The following is a 19770-nucleotide window of genomic DNA, read 5'->3' as shown; positions in this document are numbered from 1 at the left end:
AGATAATTGCACTATGAGAGAAGGAATGGTGTCATGGCACTAATATCACTGGATTAGTAAACCAGAAGCCCAGGCCCTGATGCTCTGGGGGCACTGGTTCAAATCCCACTATCGTAGCTGATGGAATTTAAATTTAATTAATAATTCTGGAAATGTCTTAAACCCACCTGGTTCATTAATGGGAAGGAAATCTGCCACCTTTACCCAGTCTGGCCCATGTGTGATTCCAAACTCACAGCTCTCTAAAATTGCTGGCTAAGCCGCTCAGTTCAAAGGTAACTAGGGATGGGCAATAAATGCAGGTCTTGCCAGTGACACCCACATTCCATGAAAGAATAGAAAAGAAAATTCTACAATATGTGGTTTTGGTGCTGTATTAAAATGTATTGTCCTAAGCTTAGAGGGGATAGGACACATTTAAGACTCAGGCAATTTCAGTGCAGATTCAGAGTTGAATTTGTGATCTTGTGACCTGTAAGGCCAATACAAATAAATAATTTACATCCTTCCATACTGACGTGCTAAGACATTAGGGGAGCTTCAAAAATGCTTTTGCTCTTACCTGCCCCCCTCCCAATCCCCCACCCCACCACACCCCAGTGCAATTAAAGTGTTTTATTACTCGTTGTTTTCTTCTATCGTTGTTGGGATTAATCAGCTCTCGGCCTCCTGCACTAACCTCTCCATTCACTCATAATGCTAATTCTGGCCAAAATATGGTCACTTTAAGGAAAGTCTCTTAAGATGTCTTTTTTGAGCACATAAATTAGGTATCATGAGACCGTAGATATTCTGTGTCACTAGATGATATTAGTGTTAGCATGATTATCCAAGGGATAGTGTAACCATCGTAGGACAAGCTAACCAGAGACATGCATGGGAATTCCAAGAGGCCTGGTTTTCAATCCCAAATGCCATAAACAAGTGTGTAGAAATAAATCCTATATACAAACCACTGCAGAGCAAACCAGAAATGACACAGTCCACCTTAACAGACCGGACCACATACATATCAAGTGCAGCAGAACAGCAATGCTTCACAGATGCTGCGCTGATGGTGTTACCTTGCACGGTGATGAAATGTTTGTATAACAACCCACCAGTTTGGTGAGCAAACCAACCACTGCATGCTTAGAATGTACTGTATTTGGTTCTGTCACTGCAAAGATGATGGAAATTTTGATTCTGAAACCATTATATGTCCTGTCCAGTGGGGCTATTGTGGTGCTGTGGTAGTGTGGCTACCACTGAGCTAGGAGGGCCCGATGTCAAGTCCCACCCACTTTAGAGGTGTGCTGTAAAGCATCTGAGCAAGTTGATTAAAAATATCTACTTCCTGTCCAAAGTTCATCACAGTTGACTCCAACCTGTATTTCACCTCTTTTAAAAATCACACAACCCCAGGTTATAGTTCAACAGGTTTATTTGGAAGCACTAGTTTTCGGAACGCTGCTCCTTCATCAGGATGAAGGAACAATGCTCCGAAAACTAGTGCTTCCGAATAAACCTGTTGGACTATAACCTGGTGTTGTGTGATTTTTAACTTTGTACACCCCAGTCCAACACCAGCATCTCCAAATCATTTCACCTCTGTTAACATTTAATTGTCTTTACTTTGTCTTGGCTGTGCATGAACTGAATTTCTACATTAATATGAAACATTTTGTCAGGATCTTGAATACAGTGGCAAGATATCCTCTTTGTACAGTGTAAATCTCCCCAAGTATTTCCTCTTTGCACTGATACTAAACAATATTTATCAACTTGGTTGCCCTTTGCTCTCCCATCCAAGACAAGCCAAGGTGGAGATGGAACAGTCCTTTCTGTACACCAATATCAACAGTAACACTTCAAAAATATGTCATTAGAAACCTGAAGTTGTGAATGGTTCTGCATAAAGGCAAGCTTGTTCGTTTATTCTTTAGCTCAAACTCTATGTTTCAATCTATAAACTCCAGCTTTCTCACCACTGCTTTATACTGTGGTAACTGAATGGGGTTATTTCCCAGTCAAGCCACAAGATCCTAATCCTGTGCTATTTCCTGTGGATTGTTCCTGTTTATTTTGTGCACTTTTGGAAAGAGGTGGGTTTGCAATAGATTGCATGGCACTGTAAGAACAGGGCATCCTCCCCACTGTTCTGGGCAACATTTGATGTTCAAACAATCACTAGGACAGATTGCCTGATCGTTTACTTCATTACTGCTTCTGGGACCTTACTGTGTGTAAATTGATTCTTTCCAAAAGCAACAGTGACTACAATGGAAAATTAGCTGCAAAGTGCTTTGGGGTATCCTGACAATGTGAATGATGCCGAACAAATAAGTTTTATCATTCTTTCTCAGACTAACTTCACCAAAAAAAAACATTAAGAGATTATTCATCTCACTGCAGGTTGTGTGAATGCTGTTTGCACAACTATTAATGTATTTAGATTACTAAAATTAGATTAGATTACTTACAGTGTGGAAACGGGCCCTTCGGCCCAACAAGTCCACACCGACCCGCATGGCCAATTCACCTAACCTGCACATTTTTGGATTGTGGGAGGAAACCCATGCAGACACAGGGAGAAGGTGCAAACTCCACACAGACAGTCGCCTGAAGCAGGAATTGAACCTGGGTCTCTGGCGCTGTGAGGCAGCAGTGCTAACCACTGAGCCACCGTGCCGCCCACAAATTTGTTTACTTAGAAACAGCCACACTATTTCATTCCATTTCAGAGTCCTTCATTGCACTTGAAGCATTTTACGGTAATAGGAAATAGCAGCTGGAGAAGGCTATATTGTTGCTTGATCAATAAGATCACGGCTCAACTTTGACCCCAACTCCATATTCCTGTTGTAATCCAATAATTGCCTTATTGCACAAAAATTTATCATTCCCAGTCTGGACTATACTTACCATCCACAGTCCCCGAAGTAGAGATTTCCTGAAATTCACAACCTCCGAGTGAAGAAATGTAGTCTCATCTCAATCCTAAACGGTGGATCCCTTATCCTGGTCTACCCCCAGATCTAGTCTCATCAGCCAGTCTGTCAGTATCTGCTCTCTGGAGTTCTGGAATATAAACACTCCAATGAGATCGTTGCTTACTCCTCAAAATTCCAGAGAGGATGGGCCCATTATACTCAATCTCTCTGAGACAACAGTGTCATCCCAGGAATCGATCTAGTGAAATGTTCTTGTATTCTATCTAAGGCAAGTATATCCTTCCTGAGATTAGGAGATAGGTGTTCCAGGTGTCATCTCACCCATATAGTTGTAGCAAGTCTTCCTCAGTCTTCTACTGTTGCAATATGTATCTGACACATCTCTTGCCTTCCAAGTTGCTTGCTGTATGTTAACTTGCTGTATGTTAACTTGCTGTATGTTAACTTGCTGTATGTTAACTTGCTGTATGTTAAACTTTCTGTGATGTTAACTGTGATGTTTTCTGTGTATGTTAACTAGCTGTATGTTAACTTTCTGTGATTAGTTTAAAAGGGCATCAACATCCCTCTGAATTTCACTATTTACTCGGCTCTCGCATTAAAAAAAACGCTATGAGTTTCTGCTCTTCTTATAACACATGTCCCCATATTATGGATGGAATGTTACAGAGGTGCCTCCACCTTTTTTGGTGAAAGCTGACTAGGTTATGAATGGATCAGGAGGTTCAGGGATGGGTGTGGGGTACCTCCTGCCTCAGTGGAAGCTGTGGTCGCTGCAGAAAGTACACCCACTGGAGGTGGGGGCTCAGACTGACTTAAGTAAATAATGGCAGGAGGGATCCAGTGGGATGTGGTTTGCCGGGTAGGTGGATATTTTTGGGAGGAGGGAGCAGTCAGCAACAAGGGCAGGAAAGTGGTTTCATTGTGGCACCTTCCTGATGCAGTATCCCTTACTCAGGGCCTGCATAACTTCGATGGAGGAATCGTTTACACTGTCACAGACACATACACACACACTCTCTCTCTCTCACTCTCTCTCACGCACGTTCTCTCTCAAACACACATAAACTCACACTCTCTCACATATGCGCGCGCACACATACACTCTCTCTCTCGCATACACACACTTAGCACACATTCTCTCTCACACACACAAACTCTCACACACACACACAAACTCTCATACACATTCACACCTTCTCTCACATGCACAACATACATTCTCACGGGCACACGCTTTCTGTCTGTCACTCTCTCACACACATACATTCTCACACACACATAAACTCTCTCTCACACACACATACACATGCACACGCACATGCACACTCTATCACACACACACACAACACACTCACTCTGTCACTCTCTCACACAAACATACTCTCTCTCTCACTCTCTCTTTCACTCTGTGTCATGCACGCGCGCGCACACATACTTACACTCTGAATGGATTATGCAAGTTCTCATCGTGCAGTCCTCGTGATGCCCATGGCAGAGGGATGAGTCCTTATCTAATCATTACTTGTCCACCTACAGGCTCCAAATGGTGGTGTGGCTAGACGGCTGACTGCAGGCTTCAGACCCTGGACTTAATCAGGATGAAAACAGAAAGATGAGGTCTCACTGGCTACCCTCTAACCTGCCCACACCTTCCAGACACACCACTGAAGAAGGGAGTAGATTCCATTCAATATTCCATCTGCCACCTCCTCGCCTGGTCACCTGTACCAATCCATATCCCTGCTTGGAACCTTTACATTCATCTGACAGTTTACTTCAGCCTTGTACCCTCACTAAATCTGGATATGTTACGTGTAGAGATTGTAAATGGCCTGATTCTTGCTGACCCTCACTGATTATTCCATGCTGTCCCAAAAATGATCTGTTTATTCCTACTCTCTTTCCTGACCATTAACAAACCATAAATCAAAGCTAATGTGTTGCCCTCTGTCCCATGAGACTTAATTTTGAACAAGTGCCTGTGTGGTGCCTTTCAGATATTGTGGGTATCTGTGTCCATCTCTTCAACCCATAGACTTCTGATCCAAAAGTAAGAGGGTAGCCAGTATTGAGCCAAGCTATCCAGTGGGTCAGCTGTCCTTCGATATTGCACAAATCCCTGTGTTAAGATGGTTGAGATTTATCAATGTACTCTGAACAAAATCACATTGCAGAGATTGATGATGGCTATGTGTGATATGTCTCTGACACTGTTGTGAGTACTGTGACCCAGTGTTGTTTCTCCCCATTCCTTTCAGAACAGTTCCAGCTGTGGTGTTTTGGCAGTGGGTGAACCAGTCATTTAATGCCTTGGTCAATTACACCAACAGGAATGCAGCTTCACCAATTACTACAAAGTAAGTGCTTAAGATCAAATATGTCACCATCTCTGCTTCCTTTGTCTTTCCAGTTACCAACAACGTCAGAGAAATTAGTTGATTCGAATCAGGAAAATAGGAATTTTTGTGCCACTGTTACTGGAGCTATTTGGTGTTTATGATACAGTCGTGTGTGTTCTTTATCAAATGAAAAGGGCTTTCCAAACTTTGCTTCCCTTCCACCTTTTTGACCTTGGCTGCTGTTGACATAAGGACATGCAGACACTAGGGGATGAATCAACTGGGGAGGAATGGGGAGGTCAGGGGGGTTCAGGGTGGCACGGTGGCTCAGTATTTAGCACTGCTGCCTCACAGCACCAGGGACTTAGGGTCAATTCCCGCCTTGGGCAACTGTCTGTGTGGAGTTTGCACATTCTCCCCGTGTCTGCATGTGTTTCCTCCAGTTTCCTCCCACAGTCCAAAGATGTGCAGGTTAGGTGAATTGGCCATTCTAAATTGCCCATAGTGTTAGGTGGATCATTCAGGGGAATGGGTCTGGGTGGGTTGTTCTTTGGAGGGACAGTGTGGACATGTTGGGCCAAAGGGCCTGTTTCCACACTGTAGGGAATCTAACCTAATCTGATATGAAAATTGCATCCAGACTGTGTCTTAGCCTTCTGAATCCTCTGGAACACATTGCTGATTTTAAAGTGTGCAGTCAGGGTTGGACTGGGAGAAGGATGGCGTTGTGCTATTAGCTGATAAACTTCTCACCTCTAATTAACTGTCTGTTAAGCTATTTGGTAAAAAGGTAAAGTCACCACAGGCCCAGAGAACCATGAAGCTGCTCTGTCATTAGCGAGAGACAACCAGAGGGTCACCACACATCGAACGAGGGGAGAGGTTGAGAAGGTGGGACCTTCATGATAACCTCAGCCGAGTGCAGGAATTGAACTCACGCTGTTGGTGTCACTGTGCATTGCAAATGAGCCATCCAGCCAAATGAGCTAACCAGCCTCTGCTGGGAATAACTGGTCTGCAGTATGAGAAGCCAAAACAACTGGGAAATCCAACCAGAAATCAGTCAGCCACCAATGTTGCCAGCTGACTTTGACTGTGACTGGTTGTGATTTATTGGCAACAGTCGAACAGTGAAGTGGGGATTAGCTGGCTGGCTGAAGACAAGACACTATTCCTCCTCTTCTGTGTCACATACTAGATTGTATGCCACTTCTATGTGTCATTTCACACTGTACAGACTGGTCCTCATTCCTGTGTGCCAGTTATCAGTGTTATGAAGGTGTTAGGGGTACTTTTAAGAAGCTAGCAGAACTATCTGATACAGTACCAAGTGTTCTGAATAAGATATAATGTAAACTTTTGATCCAACAGCTAGTGTAGCTGGTTGCCCGGAGATGTCAAAACAAATTTGAATTCGGCCAATCGGTTTAAATTATACCCCAAAATACCAACCTCCAATCAAGTTTGAATTTAGTATATTGACAATATTAAAACCCAATGAAACAATCTGATGCTTTGGGGTATAAGACCAGGAAAAATTGAACAGCTAGAGGAGAACTGCCAAGCCACCAGCAAATACAGACTGCCCGAAAAATAGCTCTCTTAAAGGTACCGTTATAGATCAGTGACCAGTGAAACAGAAATCCCTAAGAAGAAGAAAAGAAGACAGAGGAAGATATAATGAGAAGATTTGACAGCTGGCTGTTTTTGAAATTTGAATTTTTGGTAAACCTTAATTGGAGAGTTTTATCACACTAGTATTATAGAAGGGAATGTAAAAGATAGGTTAGAGGAAGGAGTTGTAAATAGTTGTTAGTTAATTATTCTCTATTATACTTTAAGAAATAAAGTTGTTAATTTTTACTTTAAATACTTCTTGGTCACTCGAATTTTCACAGGTTACTGCATGGGATAAATCTTTTCTGTGTTTCAGGTTTACATTAAGAAGGGGGGTTTACCCATGTTGTCAGACTGGGCAGAGTTTCTATACACGAGCTCCATGGGCCGGTTTTGAAGTTTGATAGGTATAGTTATGTACCCGCTATTACATTGTACACAGACTCTTTTCCTAAAACCAGTGAAGTTCCTGAAATGCCCGATGAGTGAAGTCTGGTGAATGTGTGAGATGCACCAGACCAATCTGAAGTGCTGATTGCAGTGCGTTCTCCTTCTGTGGCCATCCAATGGGCATGAACCATTTCCAAAAGCTCCTTGAAAGAGAGCTGCATTTTAAAAATGGGGTCGGGACCCAGAAAAGACCCCAGATTGAAAATCAAGCCTTGGCTTCCTCTCTGTGACCCATTCTCTGCTTGAGTCGAGACAGCTGATCGCACCTTTGGCTGTGTAAGGCAAATCTAATCCACCGCAGCCCATGTTCAGGGTAAAGATGATCAAAAATAAGGAGGAGTTTTGAGAGTAAATTCGGAAAATCTGTTCTACTGACAGGGTGACCACAGTAACCTGAGGAAGGTAATTGGTGAAAGAGCCAGAGGGAGATGATAAAAATGTATTTACAGCAAATTGTTATGATCTGGAATACACTGCCTGAAAGGTGTTTCAATAGTAACTTTTCAAATGGAATGGGATCAGAGAAAGAGGCAGTTTCAGGCTACGGGGAAAGGCCAAGGATTCAGACCTACTGAAAAGCTCTTACAAAGAGTCATCACAAACAAGATGGCTTGAATGGCCTCCTGTGTGGGCAAAGGGCAAGGGTTTGGACATACTGAAAATCTCTTGCAAAGAGTCATCACAGACAAGATGGGTTGAATGGCCTCCTGTGCTAGACATTTCAAGCACATGAAGTTTTTTTTGTGAGCCTTATTGATCAAAGGTGAGAAACTCTGCTTTTTTTGTGATGCCTCCTCATAGTAGAGAGTTGTTCTGAGTAAGTGTAGAACTCCCACCACCATGTACCCCACTGTATCCAGCCACGGTACCAAATCAACATAACAATATCAGCAGAAAATCAGAAATGACCAAAACTAAAGTACCAAGTGTTTTATTATTCAATCTACTTCTATGTAACAGGAGTTTCTTTCTCCTTTCAACTTGTACAGGGGAGTTGCTTTTGCTGTACACACAAGGAATGCTTGTTTTCCTGTGTCCGATGCAGAGTTGTGGTAACTGCACTGTTTTGAAGGAGAGCCTACAATGAAACCTTGAGTCTTCTTCATAGCAGAGGGTATGAGAAGGGCTTTGGGCTATCAGGCTGAAGGCCGTGCTAGATACAGGCCTATGCCATGCAACTCTATTGCAATCAATTAATTCCAGAAATGCAGTTGTGTTCAGGAGGTGTCCAGTGGTGTGCATCTGGGCGGACTGCAGCGCATGGAAAAACAGTCCTGAAGATTGCACATTAAATGGTTCATCAGTGATAAAGAGAAATTACTCCAGCGAAGAAAAAAACAAATATAGATCATAAAAGATTATGACAGTTTTTTTAAAAGAAAACTTTCTCTCCCTTTCTTTGTTTAGACAAATAGGAGTAGCGTATTTGACGGCAACCAGCACTGCCCTAGCAACTGCAGTCGGATTGAATCTATACACAAAGGTACATCAGAGAACTCCTGTCTATAGAGATTTCCTTGATGTTTTGAGTACTTGAGCTTATAGAATCACAGAGTTGTACAGCACAGAAACAGACCCTTTGGTCCAACTCATCTTTGCCAACTAGATATCCTCAATTAATCGAGTCTCATTTCTTCTCTTCCTCCCCAGCTCTTGCCACACCTATTGTCGAAGTGGTGCCAATTGTGGGCTACAGTAATGTAATGGAGTTGGATTCCTGCTGGGACCCCCTGACATTGAGTCTAGTTTCTCTCACAATGGAGCACAGATAAACAAAGAACAAGGAAAATTTACAGCCCGGGAACAGGCCCTTCGGTCCTCCAAGCCTGAGCGGATCCAAATCCACTGTCTAAACCTGTCGCCCAATTCTTAAGCATCTGTATCGCTCTGCTCCCCATCTACTCATGCATCTGTCCAGATGCATCTTAAATGAATCTACCGTGCCTGCCTCTACCACTTCTACTGGCAACGCGTTCCAGACACCCACCACCCTCTGTGTAAAGTACTTGCCGCGTGTATCCCCCTTAAACTTTTCACCTTTCACCTTGAAAGCGTGACCTCTTGTTATTGAATCCTTCACCCTGGAAAAAGTGTATCACTATCTATTCTGTCTATACCCTTCATGATTTTGTAGACCTCAGTCAGGTCCCCCCTCAATCTCCTTTTTTCTAATGAAAACAATCCTAATCTACTCAACCTCTCTTCATAGCTAGCACCTTCCATACCAGGCAACATCCTCGTTAACCTTCTCTGCACCCTCTCCGAAGCATCCACATCCTTTTGGTAATGTGACGACCAGAACTGTACACAGTATTCCAAATGCAGCCAAACCAAAGTCTTGTACAATTTTAACATGACCTGCCAGCTCTTATACTCAATACCCCGTCCGATGAAGGCAAGCATACCGTATGCCTTCTTGACCACTCTATCCACCTGTGCAGCAACCTTCAGGGTACAATTGACCTGAACTCCTAAATCTCTCTGCACATCAACTTTTCCCAAAGCTCTTTCATTTACTGTATAATTCACTCTAGAATTAGACTTCCCAAAACGTATCGCTTCACATTTGCCTGGATTGAACTCCATCTGCCACTTCTCCGCCCAACTCTCCAGTCTATCTATATTCTCCTGTATTCTTTGACAGTCCCCTATGCTTTCTGCTACTCCACCAATCTTCGTGTCATCTGCAAACGTGCTGATCATACCAACAGTGCCCTCTTCCAGATCATTTATGTATATCACAAACAACAGTGGCCCCAGCACTGACCCCTGTGGAACACCACTGGTCACCTTTCTCCATTTCGAGAAACTCCCTTCAACTACTACTCTCTGTCTCCTGTTGCTCAACCAGTTCTTTATCCACCTAGCTAGAACACCCTGCACACCATGTGACTTTTGTAGACTGCAAAACTCAGTAACTGCTAGATTTAATAGCTTCTTTATTTATTCCTGGCATGTGGATGGAAAAGTGGGAAATGAAAGAGGGTTCACCTTAGGTTACTGTTCCACTTCTCACTTCTGGTTCAAGAGCAACATTCAACAGAAGTCTGCCAACAGAATTTACTAAATTAAAACTACTTTTACTATTTTCTCATAGCTCTTCCTCTTCCCAGCTGCAGTGTTCCACAAGACCAAGTGGACAATGCAGCTAACTGGCTCCTGCATAGTTCACCTGCTAATTAATTGATCCGTCCTTTTTCGCTTTTCTCATCAACTAAGGTGGTCATTGAAGCCACAGCAGTCTGGTTGACTCTTAACTGCCCTCTGGACCATTATGGATGGACAATAGATGGTGGCCTAACCAATGATGCCCATATTCCATGTACAAATACAACAAAAACCTCACAACTCCCCCCCTAATGTACTTACACCAAATGGCCTGCAGTGGTTCACTAAGGCAGCTAACCATCAGCTCCTCCAGGGCAGTTACGGATGGATACTAGATGTTGGCGTAGCCAGTGACACCCACATGCCAGGAATAAATAAAAGAGCTATTAGATCTAGCAATTACTGAGCCTTGCAGTCTCCAAAGAAAGTTAAAACTTGTATCCTAACTGATTTGAATTCTTCTCAAAAGCAGGAAATAGAAAAATCTAAATGACAAAATACATTATTTACCTAGCAATGAAGAATACCCACAAAGGACTGGACTGGAACTGAATTCAACCTACACAAAAACCAGGCACTGAGAAATATAAAAGCAAAGCTTTTCTTTTTAAGATGAAAGGCTAACTTCAAGGCAACGGAGGCAGAGCAGAGTGATGTTGATAGGGTGGGTGTGGTAATACTGGGGAACATTTCAGCTGATAACAAATGGAATACATTCAAGGACATTGTACTCAGCATGCCAACTAAGTACAGAGCAAGGATTAGTCAGTGCCAGGCAAAGATAAAGGGAAAATGACCTGAAAAAAGAAACAAATAAGCAAAACAAACCCATTAAAAACAAAGTGAGGAAAACAAGTGGAAAGACTAAAATATAAAAAGAGGCAATGAAGGAACTTTGCAAAAACCACAGTTTTAATAAAATTACAATGAACTGAAAGAAGGTGGCAAAGCACATTTTACAATGATTCTGGCATTTTTTATCTCGAAGTTTGATGGAAACTGATTCAGAGGTTAAAATTTTTTTAAAAATTGGAAAATTACTAGACTTACAGGACTAACGGGGGAAAGAGCAGGGATTGACATTATTTGGAGAGCTCGAACAAAGAACAGAGAATATAGTCTTCTATGCTGGATTGTTCTGCAATCCAGACAAGAATGTTAACAGGATTGAAATTTACGATAAACTAAACCTGGTTAGCATATTAAATGGTGACATATTAAATGGTTTACTGGAGAACTCACAAGTAATTTGCCAACAGTTGTAAGTGATCCTACATATCTAATTAATGACATTGACAACCAGTGAGCTGATGAAAACAAAGCCAGAAAACCAGTCTTGCATCAGTCATTGTCAAAATTGTAGAGGCACAGCTAAAGAAAATGATCTGCTAAGTTAGTTTCATAATTTCCCTGGGTATTTTAACAACGGGATATTGTAGACCTCCAGCAAGTCTTTGCGTTCCGCTCAAACAAGTTCAATAAATTTTGAGATGGATATGAAATTGGCTGAATAATAGCAGAAATGCAGGTGCTGTTGAGCTGAGGTGATGTGTGTGGAGTATACCAGACCTCAGTGCTGTAATCTCGCAGTTAGAAACTGGGGCCAAGTAAAATAAAGTTGTGATTCTTTATTTTGAGAAGTACCTTCTGGAAACTAGTGACAGAACAACAATATACAGAAGATTCCTCACAAGTTGAGTGGCTCGTTAGACAACAAACCTTCTGTGCTCAAGCTGTGGTGGATTAAAAAGTAAATAACAGTAGCTGCTAGAAATCTGAAATAAAAGCAGGAAATGCTGACAACTCTCAACAGGTGAGAGGTGGGGAAAACAGCATTAACATTTCAGGTCAATGACATTTTCTTGTAACACAGAGGAATGAACTGAATGTTTTGTTAGACAACTGACTGATGAATTTTGTACACGTGTTTTATTTTGATTTTCTTTCCCAGAAAGCTCCCCCTTTATTGGCACGCTGGGTTCCTTTTGTTGCTGTGGCAGCTGCTAACTGTGTGAACATTCCAATGATGAGACAACAGTAAGTCCTTATTTTGTATCAAGCTTGAACTTCCACTGTCAGTAAATGGCACCCTTTCTACTGTACTTGTGATGAGGTTCTTAGAATAGCTTCAGAGATGTGGTGATAAATCAAAAGTTAACAGCTGAAGTTTGGAGTGACAAGGACTGGGTGTTCCATGTGAAGAGACTTCCTTTTTTCCAAAGCTGGTTGAAAGCTGGTGTCAAAACGTAAAGATTTCCAGGCAGCTGCGACATAGTCAAGCAGGGAAAATAGCCAATCACATCACAGAATTCTCACAGGCAGAAAAACAGGAAGTAAAGATCATGGAATCCATTCCCTTTTAATTTCAGACTTCAAAGATAAGTAACATACATGTTTAGGACATATGATAGAAGTTAAAACAAATCATAAGGAATCTTTGGTTTTAAGTAATGGAAATGCCTTTTTTCCCCAATATGGAATTTGTTCTCATTTTGGACACATTTGACAACAACAACAACTTTTTTTTTCAGTCCCAGTGAGCTGCTTTAGCAGCAACTCTGCCCTGACAAAAATATGTACACCTCATGCAACAGACTGTAACTTCTTCAAGTATTCTTATGTGGAGTCTAAAAACATAAGAATGGAAGTTTAAGACAGTTCAGTGATTTCTAATTGGTTGTGCTCGGGAGAATTCCAGCAGTGCACCATGTAGGTAGCACAGAATCATGCTTTGGATTCCTGTGTTTAACTGTTCAAGTGCAAACCCCAGAAGTTGCTGTCAGTCTGAGTAACAGTGAACACTGACAATTTCGCTGTCATTACCTTCCCTCTCTAAGGGCATTGTGGGTCTACCTACAGCACATGGACTGCAGTGGTTCAAGAAGGCAGCTCACCACCACCTTCTCAAGGGCACCTACAGATGGACAGTAAAAATGCTGACCCAGCTTACAGCGTTTTGATGATACTTTGATCTTTGAAAGCCGAAGGGTTGTCTGAGCAATGCAAGACTGGGGAAGGCTTTAGTTTTTAAGCTTCTGGGAAAGAAAGTAGAAAAGCAGATTCTGTAACTTCATTCTTGACATCAGCATGCTAACCACTGAGGGAGGAAAAAGAGCATGTGGAACTTTGGTTGGAGTATGGGGTCAGTGTGAACCAGTCTGTGAAGATGTAATCTTGACCTACACAGAACATTCAGAAACATGAATCTGAGATGGAGACCGAGGAGACTATCGACAACTCTGTACTAAAGTGTACTTAACATATATAGTGTGAGTAAAGAATGTGGAATTACTGTATCATACTTACATCCAGGTTATTGGTGGATTAGAGCAGAAAAGGACAACCTACTGGTTGAACACTAAGGGACCTTGGAGATCCAAGCCTTAGAATAAAGGCTATCTGAACAACAGTGCAGACCTCCCTTCCACAGTTACCCCCAACACAATCAAAGGACCAAAGGAGGAAAATCTAAAGGAGAACACAAGAACATGGAGCAGGAGGCGGCCATTCAGCCCCTCCAGACTGTTTCGCCATTTAATAAGATCATGGCTGATCTCCTCTCAGCCTCAACTCCATCTTCCTGCCCGCTCTCCCTAATCTTTTAACTAATTAAAAACCAGTCCATCTCCTCTTAAATTTACTCAGTGTCCCAGGATCCACCACATACTGCGACAGTGAATTCCACAAATTCACGAAACATCTTCCCTACGTCTTATTTGTTAATCCCCTTTAGAATCTTATATACTGCAATAAAATCTCATCTCCTCCTCCTAAACTCCAGAGAGTATCGGCCTAAACCGCCTGAACCTCTCATCATAAGACAAACCCCTCATCTCTGGAATCAATCTAGTGAACTGTAGCATAATCACACAAAGGTCAGGGCAAACTGTTGTGGAAAGAGAGAGTGGAGGATGGAAAAATCACCTCTCTGTCCCAGGTATCAGTTTGTGAAGGTTATATTCCCTCATTGGCTGAGCAAGTTTAACTTGAGAGTTGATAAACTGCACTAAGCAAAGAAAGATTAAGTTAAGGGCCTAACCTGTTCTGATTGTAGCTGAGGTAATGATAGAAACATTACAATTGATCTTAACAGTCCTATGTTAGGAAAGAAAAAGTTCCTGCTCCCAATCATGGATTAGTGACCTGTGGGTTTGATATGATGCATTCAGGTATATGCTGAAGGTAGAATTTCTTTGCTGAGATGCATTAAAAACAAGGCTGGACTCATGTGGCTGAGCTTATCACTACTGACTTGGTTAATGATAATGAAGCATAGCTGCAAGAAGCCAACACTTCCAGCAGAGTATGAAAGGGCAATAGGGTTGTGAGGGGAGGGGATAAATAAACACTTAATTAGAGACAGAAAACATTGGGGTGAAGATAGAAAGAGTTGAGATCATAACAGTAACTTACTTTCATACACTGACTTGGAGAAACAGCCTCGTTTCTGCACCATGCCATGAGTGCTCAGTGAAAGAGGGATTAATGAGCAATCCAAAGATCTTGCCTTTTGGAGAGCTTTAAAACACAAAGGCATTCAGAAAGGGAATTCCTGAGTATGGACCCTGGTGGCTGAATTCACAACCACTAATGATTGGTAAAAGGAATCCAGAGAACTGGGTGGAATCTTAATTTTATCTTGGCTGCTGTGATTGTTACCCAAGTTCCTGATCCCACGAGTCCTTCCTGGAAGGGCATGTGATATAACCACAGTTGTTTGGAAAGAGCAGAAACCAGCTATCTACAGTGAAAAACAATCCAGTGAGGCTCTGTGCCTGAGCTTGTAAATAAGGAAACTATCTCATGTACACATTTGACACCCATTAAATCGCTGTGTGATGTGGGTCAACACCCTTGGGCGAGAAAAGGCAGAATGCTGAGAGTTACTGCTTGAACAGCGCTGTCTGTGTGTGGCTGTACACTAGTGAAAGATTATTTATTGTTTTGCCAACCAGTAGAGGTCAGGGTAAGACTGGTGTGAAAACACTTCACACAACCGCTGGTATTTATGTCCTTCTGAATATCTCCACTTTTATATTTCAGGGAAATAATAAGTGGAATCGCTGTGACAGATGAAAATGACAATCAACTGGGAAAATCCAGGGTAAGTGCACACTGAAGGAAAATGACAATAAATTGGACAATAAAGTGGGAGAATCCAAGGTAAGTGTACACTGAAGCTAAAGGTGGTAGGAGAAGTTAGGAGAACAGGTGTGTGGGGGTGATTTTTGAACCTTTCTGTATTGTGACATGAATATTGTAATTTACATCACTTGTGTGTTTTTATCTTAAGTGATGTAAGATTTCCAATTCTATAGCTTTTAAATTGTACTGTGGGATCTTTCATATCCACCTTAATAGTCTTCTTCAAATAAATGTTGAATTTGATAGTCTACAAAATGTGCTTAAGTGTAGAATGTGAACCCAATAATTCCCTGCTAGAAGGTAAGGTGGTTTACCAACTGAATGTAGCTGCAATCTGTACAGTCTATATTCCACAAGAAAACATTCCTAGTAACACACAAGCGTCGGACAGACATAAAATGGTCCATCGTTATCAACCGTTAGCCACTAGTCTGTGTCTGTGGCAGGTGGTGAGGGAGATTTACCAAAGGTCCTCAGACAGCATCTTCCAAACCCACGACCGCTTCCGTCTTGAAGGACAAGTGGAGCAGATACATAGGAACACCACCCTGTGCAAGTTCCTCTCAAAACCACTTTCCATCCTGATCTGGAAATGTATCGCTGCCTTCCACTGTCATTGGGTTAAAATCTTGAAACTCCCTCCCTAATGGCTTTGCAGGTCAACCCAGAGTAATTTGAGAAGGCAGCTCACCCCAACTTTCCAAGGACAACTAGAGATGGGCAGTAAATGTTGGCCCAGCCAGCGATGCCCACATCCAAGGAGTGAATAAAAAAGCATTTAAAGTGTTGAGGAAGGAAAAATTCAGACTTTGGTGGGTAAAGGATTTTGGGATGGATTTTGACTTTTGATTGCGTAAAGCAAGTGATACCAAGTATAAACAGCATCTCTCCTGATAACTTACAATGGAAATAAAAATCAGGCAAGATGTGTAATGGGCGATCGATACAAAGTATTGCACAAAGTCACAATCGTCACTGTAATAATGTCAAAACTTGGCACATTTGTTTCATACATGTAGAAACTCTTGATTTCAGAGGCAGCCCCCAAAGGCACAATGCAGTCCTGTCCAGGTCTTTGAGAGATTCGGGGCTTTGAAAGATCATTGAAGAGTCGAGGACAAAGCAAACCATTAAGTGTTTTGTTTTTGTCCTTGAGCTTGGAAACCAACAGATGCCTTGGCAGCTGAGAACCACAGAGTATAAAGAAGCATAGGGGTTTGCTCAGTAATGCCTCAACTCATGAATTCTTCCTGTCAGTGGTCCCCAAACATAAAGTGCTCGTGCTTGCTCACTACCCTTTCTTGGGGTGTGGGGGGCAGGGAGTGTGCAAAGTACAAACCAGCGAGCATGCAATGGAGGGGGTGGCTCTTGCCCACTGCTAAAGACCCAATGCTTCTCTTTAGGGAAGGTCCGCTGAATTGAGTGCTAATCGGGAAATCGTACCAGTTGCACAAATCTGCTGCCCGTAGAATTTCTATAGGGTGGAAACAGGCCATTTGGCCCAACAAGTCCACATCTCCAAAGAGTAGCCCACCCAGTTCCACTCCCCTACCACTCTACATTTACCTCTGACAAATGCACCTAACCTACACATCCCCAAGCACTACAGGTTTTTTTTCGCATGGCCAATTCACCCTAATTTTGACTGTGGGGGGGAACCAAAGCACCCAGAGGAAACCACGCAGACACAGGGAGAATGTACAAACTCCACACAGACAGTCGCCCGAGGCTGGAATCGAACCCAGATCCCTGAAGCTGTGAGGCCGCAGTGCTAACCACCCCGCCACTATGCTGTCCAATCAGAGATACTAGCATTACTGAAAAACAGTGCCATTGGGGTGCATGGCTGGTGCTGGTATGAATATTCCAACAACCCCCCCCCAAATATTTGCAACATTACGCTCCCCACGTGGTCTTGACGACAAGACCCTTTAGTGGGCATTTTGCCGAGAGGCAGGAAAGTTGTCTGTTGGTCTAATCAGGAGATGGCAGTGATGGTGTCTCCAGCATCCACATTAACACCTGATTAAATACAACCCCCACCCTGCTCCCCATGTCACTGAATCCTCCAGAGGAGAGAGCAATACATTTCACCTAATGTCTGCAGGGCTGGGAGTTTTGATGAAGGCCTCATTGTTATTAAGCCAAATAACCACTAGGAGGTGCACCAGCTCATTCCCCATCCCCCAGTTGTCAAAGGCCGGGCAGAGTCTGGTGACTGATTGCTTTGGGCAATATCTGAATGTAAACATCATTTCCCAGATTCAAACTTAAATTGCTGGGATTAAATTTAACTGAGGAAGTAATGTTGTCTGCGCTGGTGATTATTTCCAGTACTTTCTGCTTTAGGTGCAGCATTAATGATACTTTAATGTGAGAACATAAGAAAAAGGAGTAGGAATAGCAGGCCATTCAGCCTTTTGAGACTCCCCCCAATATTAAATTAAATTTTGGCTGTTCTTCGACGTGAACATCACCGTCCTGCACTATCCCCATACCCCTCAATGTTTTTTTTAATATTAAGGAATCAACCAATCTCTGCCTTGAATGTTCCCAATGATAAGCTATCACAGCCCCTTGGGTAGCCAGTTCTAAACATTCACCTCCCCCTGTGAAGAAATTCCTCCCAATCCTGAGATTCTAATCCCTTGGTTCTAGAACCCCCAACCAGGGTAGATATTCTCCTTGCACTTACCTTGATGAATCCTGTCAGAAATTTGTAAGTTTCCAAACTTCAGGTTATATAGGCCTTATCTTCATAGGACAGAGGATAAAAATAAAAGCAGGAGTAGTTCATTCAGCCCATCGAGCCTACTCCATCGTTCAATATGATCATGGTTGATCAATTCAGTCCTCCGTTCCCTCTTTCTTCCCATACCCTTTGACTCTTATAGTCCCAAGAACTATCATTTATTTTCTTCATGAAAGCACTTGATGTTTTGGCCTCAACCGCCTCAGCTTTCTGCGGTGGAGAATTCCACAGCCCCCGTATGCTCTGGGTGAAGAAATGTCTCCTCACTCTCAGTCCCAAATGACCTCCTTCATATCCTTAGAATGTGACCCCAGATTCTGGACTCCCTGGTCATCAGGAACATCCTTCCTGCATTTACCGTGTCTAGTCCTGGTAGAATTCTACAGGTCCCCCTCCCATTTCTTTTAAACCCCAGCGAGTATAGTCCTATCCAATCCAGTCTCCACCTGTACATCTCTTCCCAGGAATCAGTCTGGTAAAGCTGGAGAACCCCTCCATCGCCAGGAGTTCATTGGTTGAACTGTTGGTGTGTTCCGCTAGGGAAAACATACCTTTGCTTAGGTACGGAGACCACACTGCTCTAGACGTGGTCACCTCAATGTTTAATGTATGATAATATTGGCTTCTTATTCCAATAACTAATTGTTCATTTAAAATTGGTTGCTCATGCCTCAAATCCATTTAGGGTTTAAATTAAATTTTATTAATTACATGTTCAGAGCGCGGTGGCTCAGTGGTTAGCACTGCTACCTCACAGCACCAGGAACCTGAGTTTGATTCCCGCCTTGGACGACTGTCTTCGTGGAGTTTGCACATTCTCCCCGTGTATGTGTGGGTTTCCTCCGGGTGGTCTGGTTTCCTCCCACAATCCTAAGATATGCAGGTCATGTGAATTGGCAATGCTAAATTGCCCATAGTGTTAGATGCATTAGTCAGGCGTAAATATAGGGTAGGGGAATGGGTCTGAGTGGGTTACTTTACGGAGGGGCGATGTGGACTTGCTGGGCCGAAGGGCCTGTTTCCATACTGTAGGGATCTAATCTAATCTAATTCTCTCCTACAGCTCTTTCTGGCTGTTTTACTGCTAATGAGACCTCTGGTAGAGGTATCTCCATTCCCATTATGCCTTTTACTTCCTGCTGCCTTAGGTTCTAAAGTTCAGGTACAAGTATTCTATCAGTAAATGATAATCATGCCCACTTTTTATAAGTGAGAAATATATTACCAGCACTGTGGCTTACAGCTTCCGTGTCCAGATTGCAGAATAATGAGATGGTTTGAGACAAGATGCTGGTCCACCGACTCATTCACCTCAACCTGTTTGAAGGGGGAGACTCTCAGTGGCTGTCAGTACGTCCCTGTAATGAGGAGCAATGAGGGGTCACTGCAGGTGAGGCATCACAAGGCCATTCTTGTAGACTCC

At 42.7% G+C, this 19770-nt stretch overlaps 1 protein-coding gene across 3 annotated transcripts in view; it reads left to right on the top strand.

Moving 5' to 3' along the window:
• Nucleotides 1-19770, top strand: part of sfxn2 (sideroflexin 2) — an 85838-nt gene that overhangs the window by 26558 nt on the left and 39510 nt on the right. For all 3 annotated transcript variants that reach the window (XM_043713053.1, XM_043713052.1, XM_043713054.1), the window contains exons 4-7: nucleotides 5195-5293; nucleotides 8750-8825; nucleotides 12402-12487; nucleotides 15494-15554. In XM_043713053.1, the coding sequence (XP_043568988.1) occupies nucleotides 5195-5293; nucleotides 8750-8825; nucleotides 12402-12487; nucleotides 15494-15554 (322 nt within the window). The remainder of the gene's footprint in view (nucleotides 1-5194; nucleotides 5294-8749; nucleotides 8826-12401; nucleotides 12488-15493; nucleotides 15555-19770) is intronic.

This window comes from Chiloscyllium plagiosum, chromosome 22, assembly GCF_004010195.1.
Source record: "Chiloscyllium plagiosum isolate BGI_BamShark_2017 chromosome 22, ASM401019v2, whole genome shotgun sequence".
NCBI classification, from domain to species: Eukaryota; Metazoa; Chordata; class Chondrichthyes; order Orectolobiformes; family Hemiscylliidae; genus Chiloscyllium; species Chiloscyllium plagiosum.
Note: the sequence above shows the minus strand (reverse complement) of the source record. Positions and strands in the feature narration are given on the sequence as shown.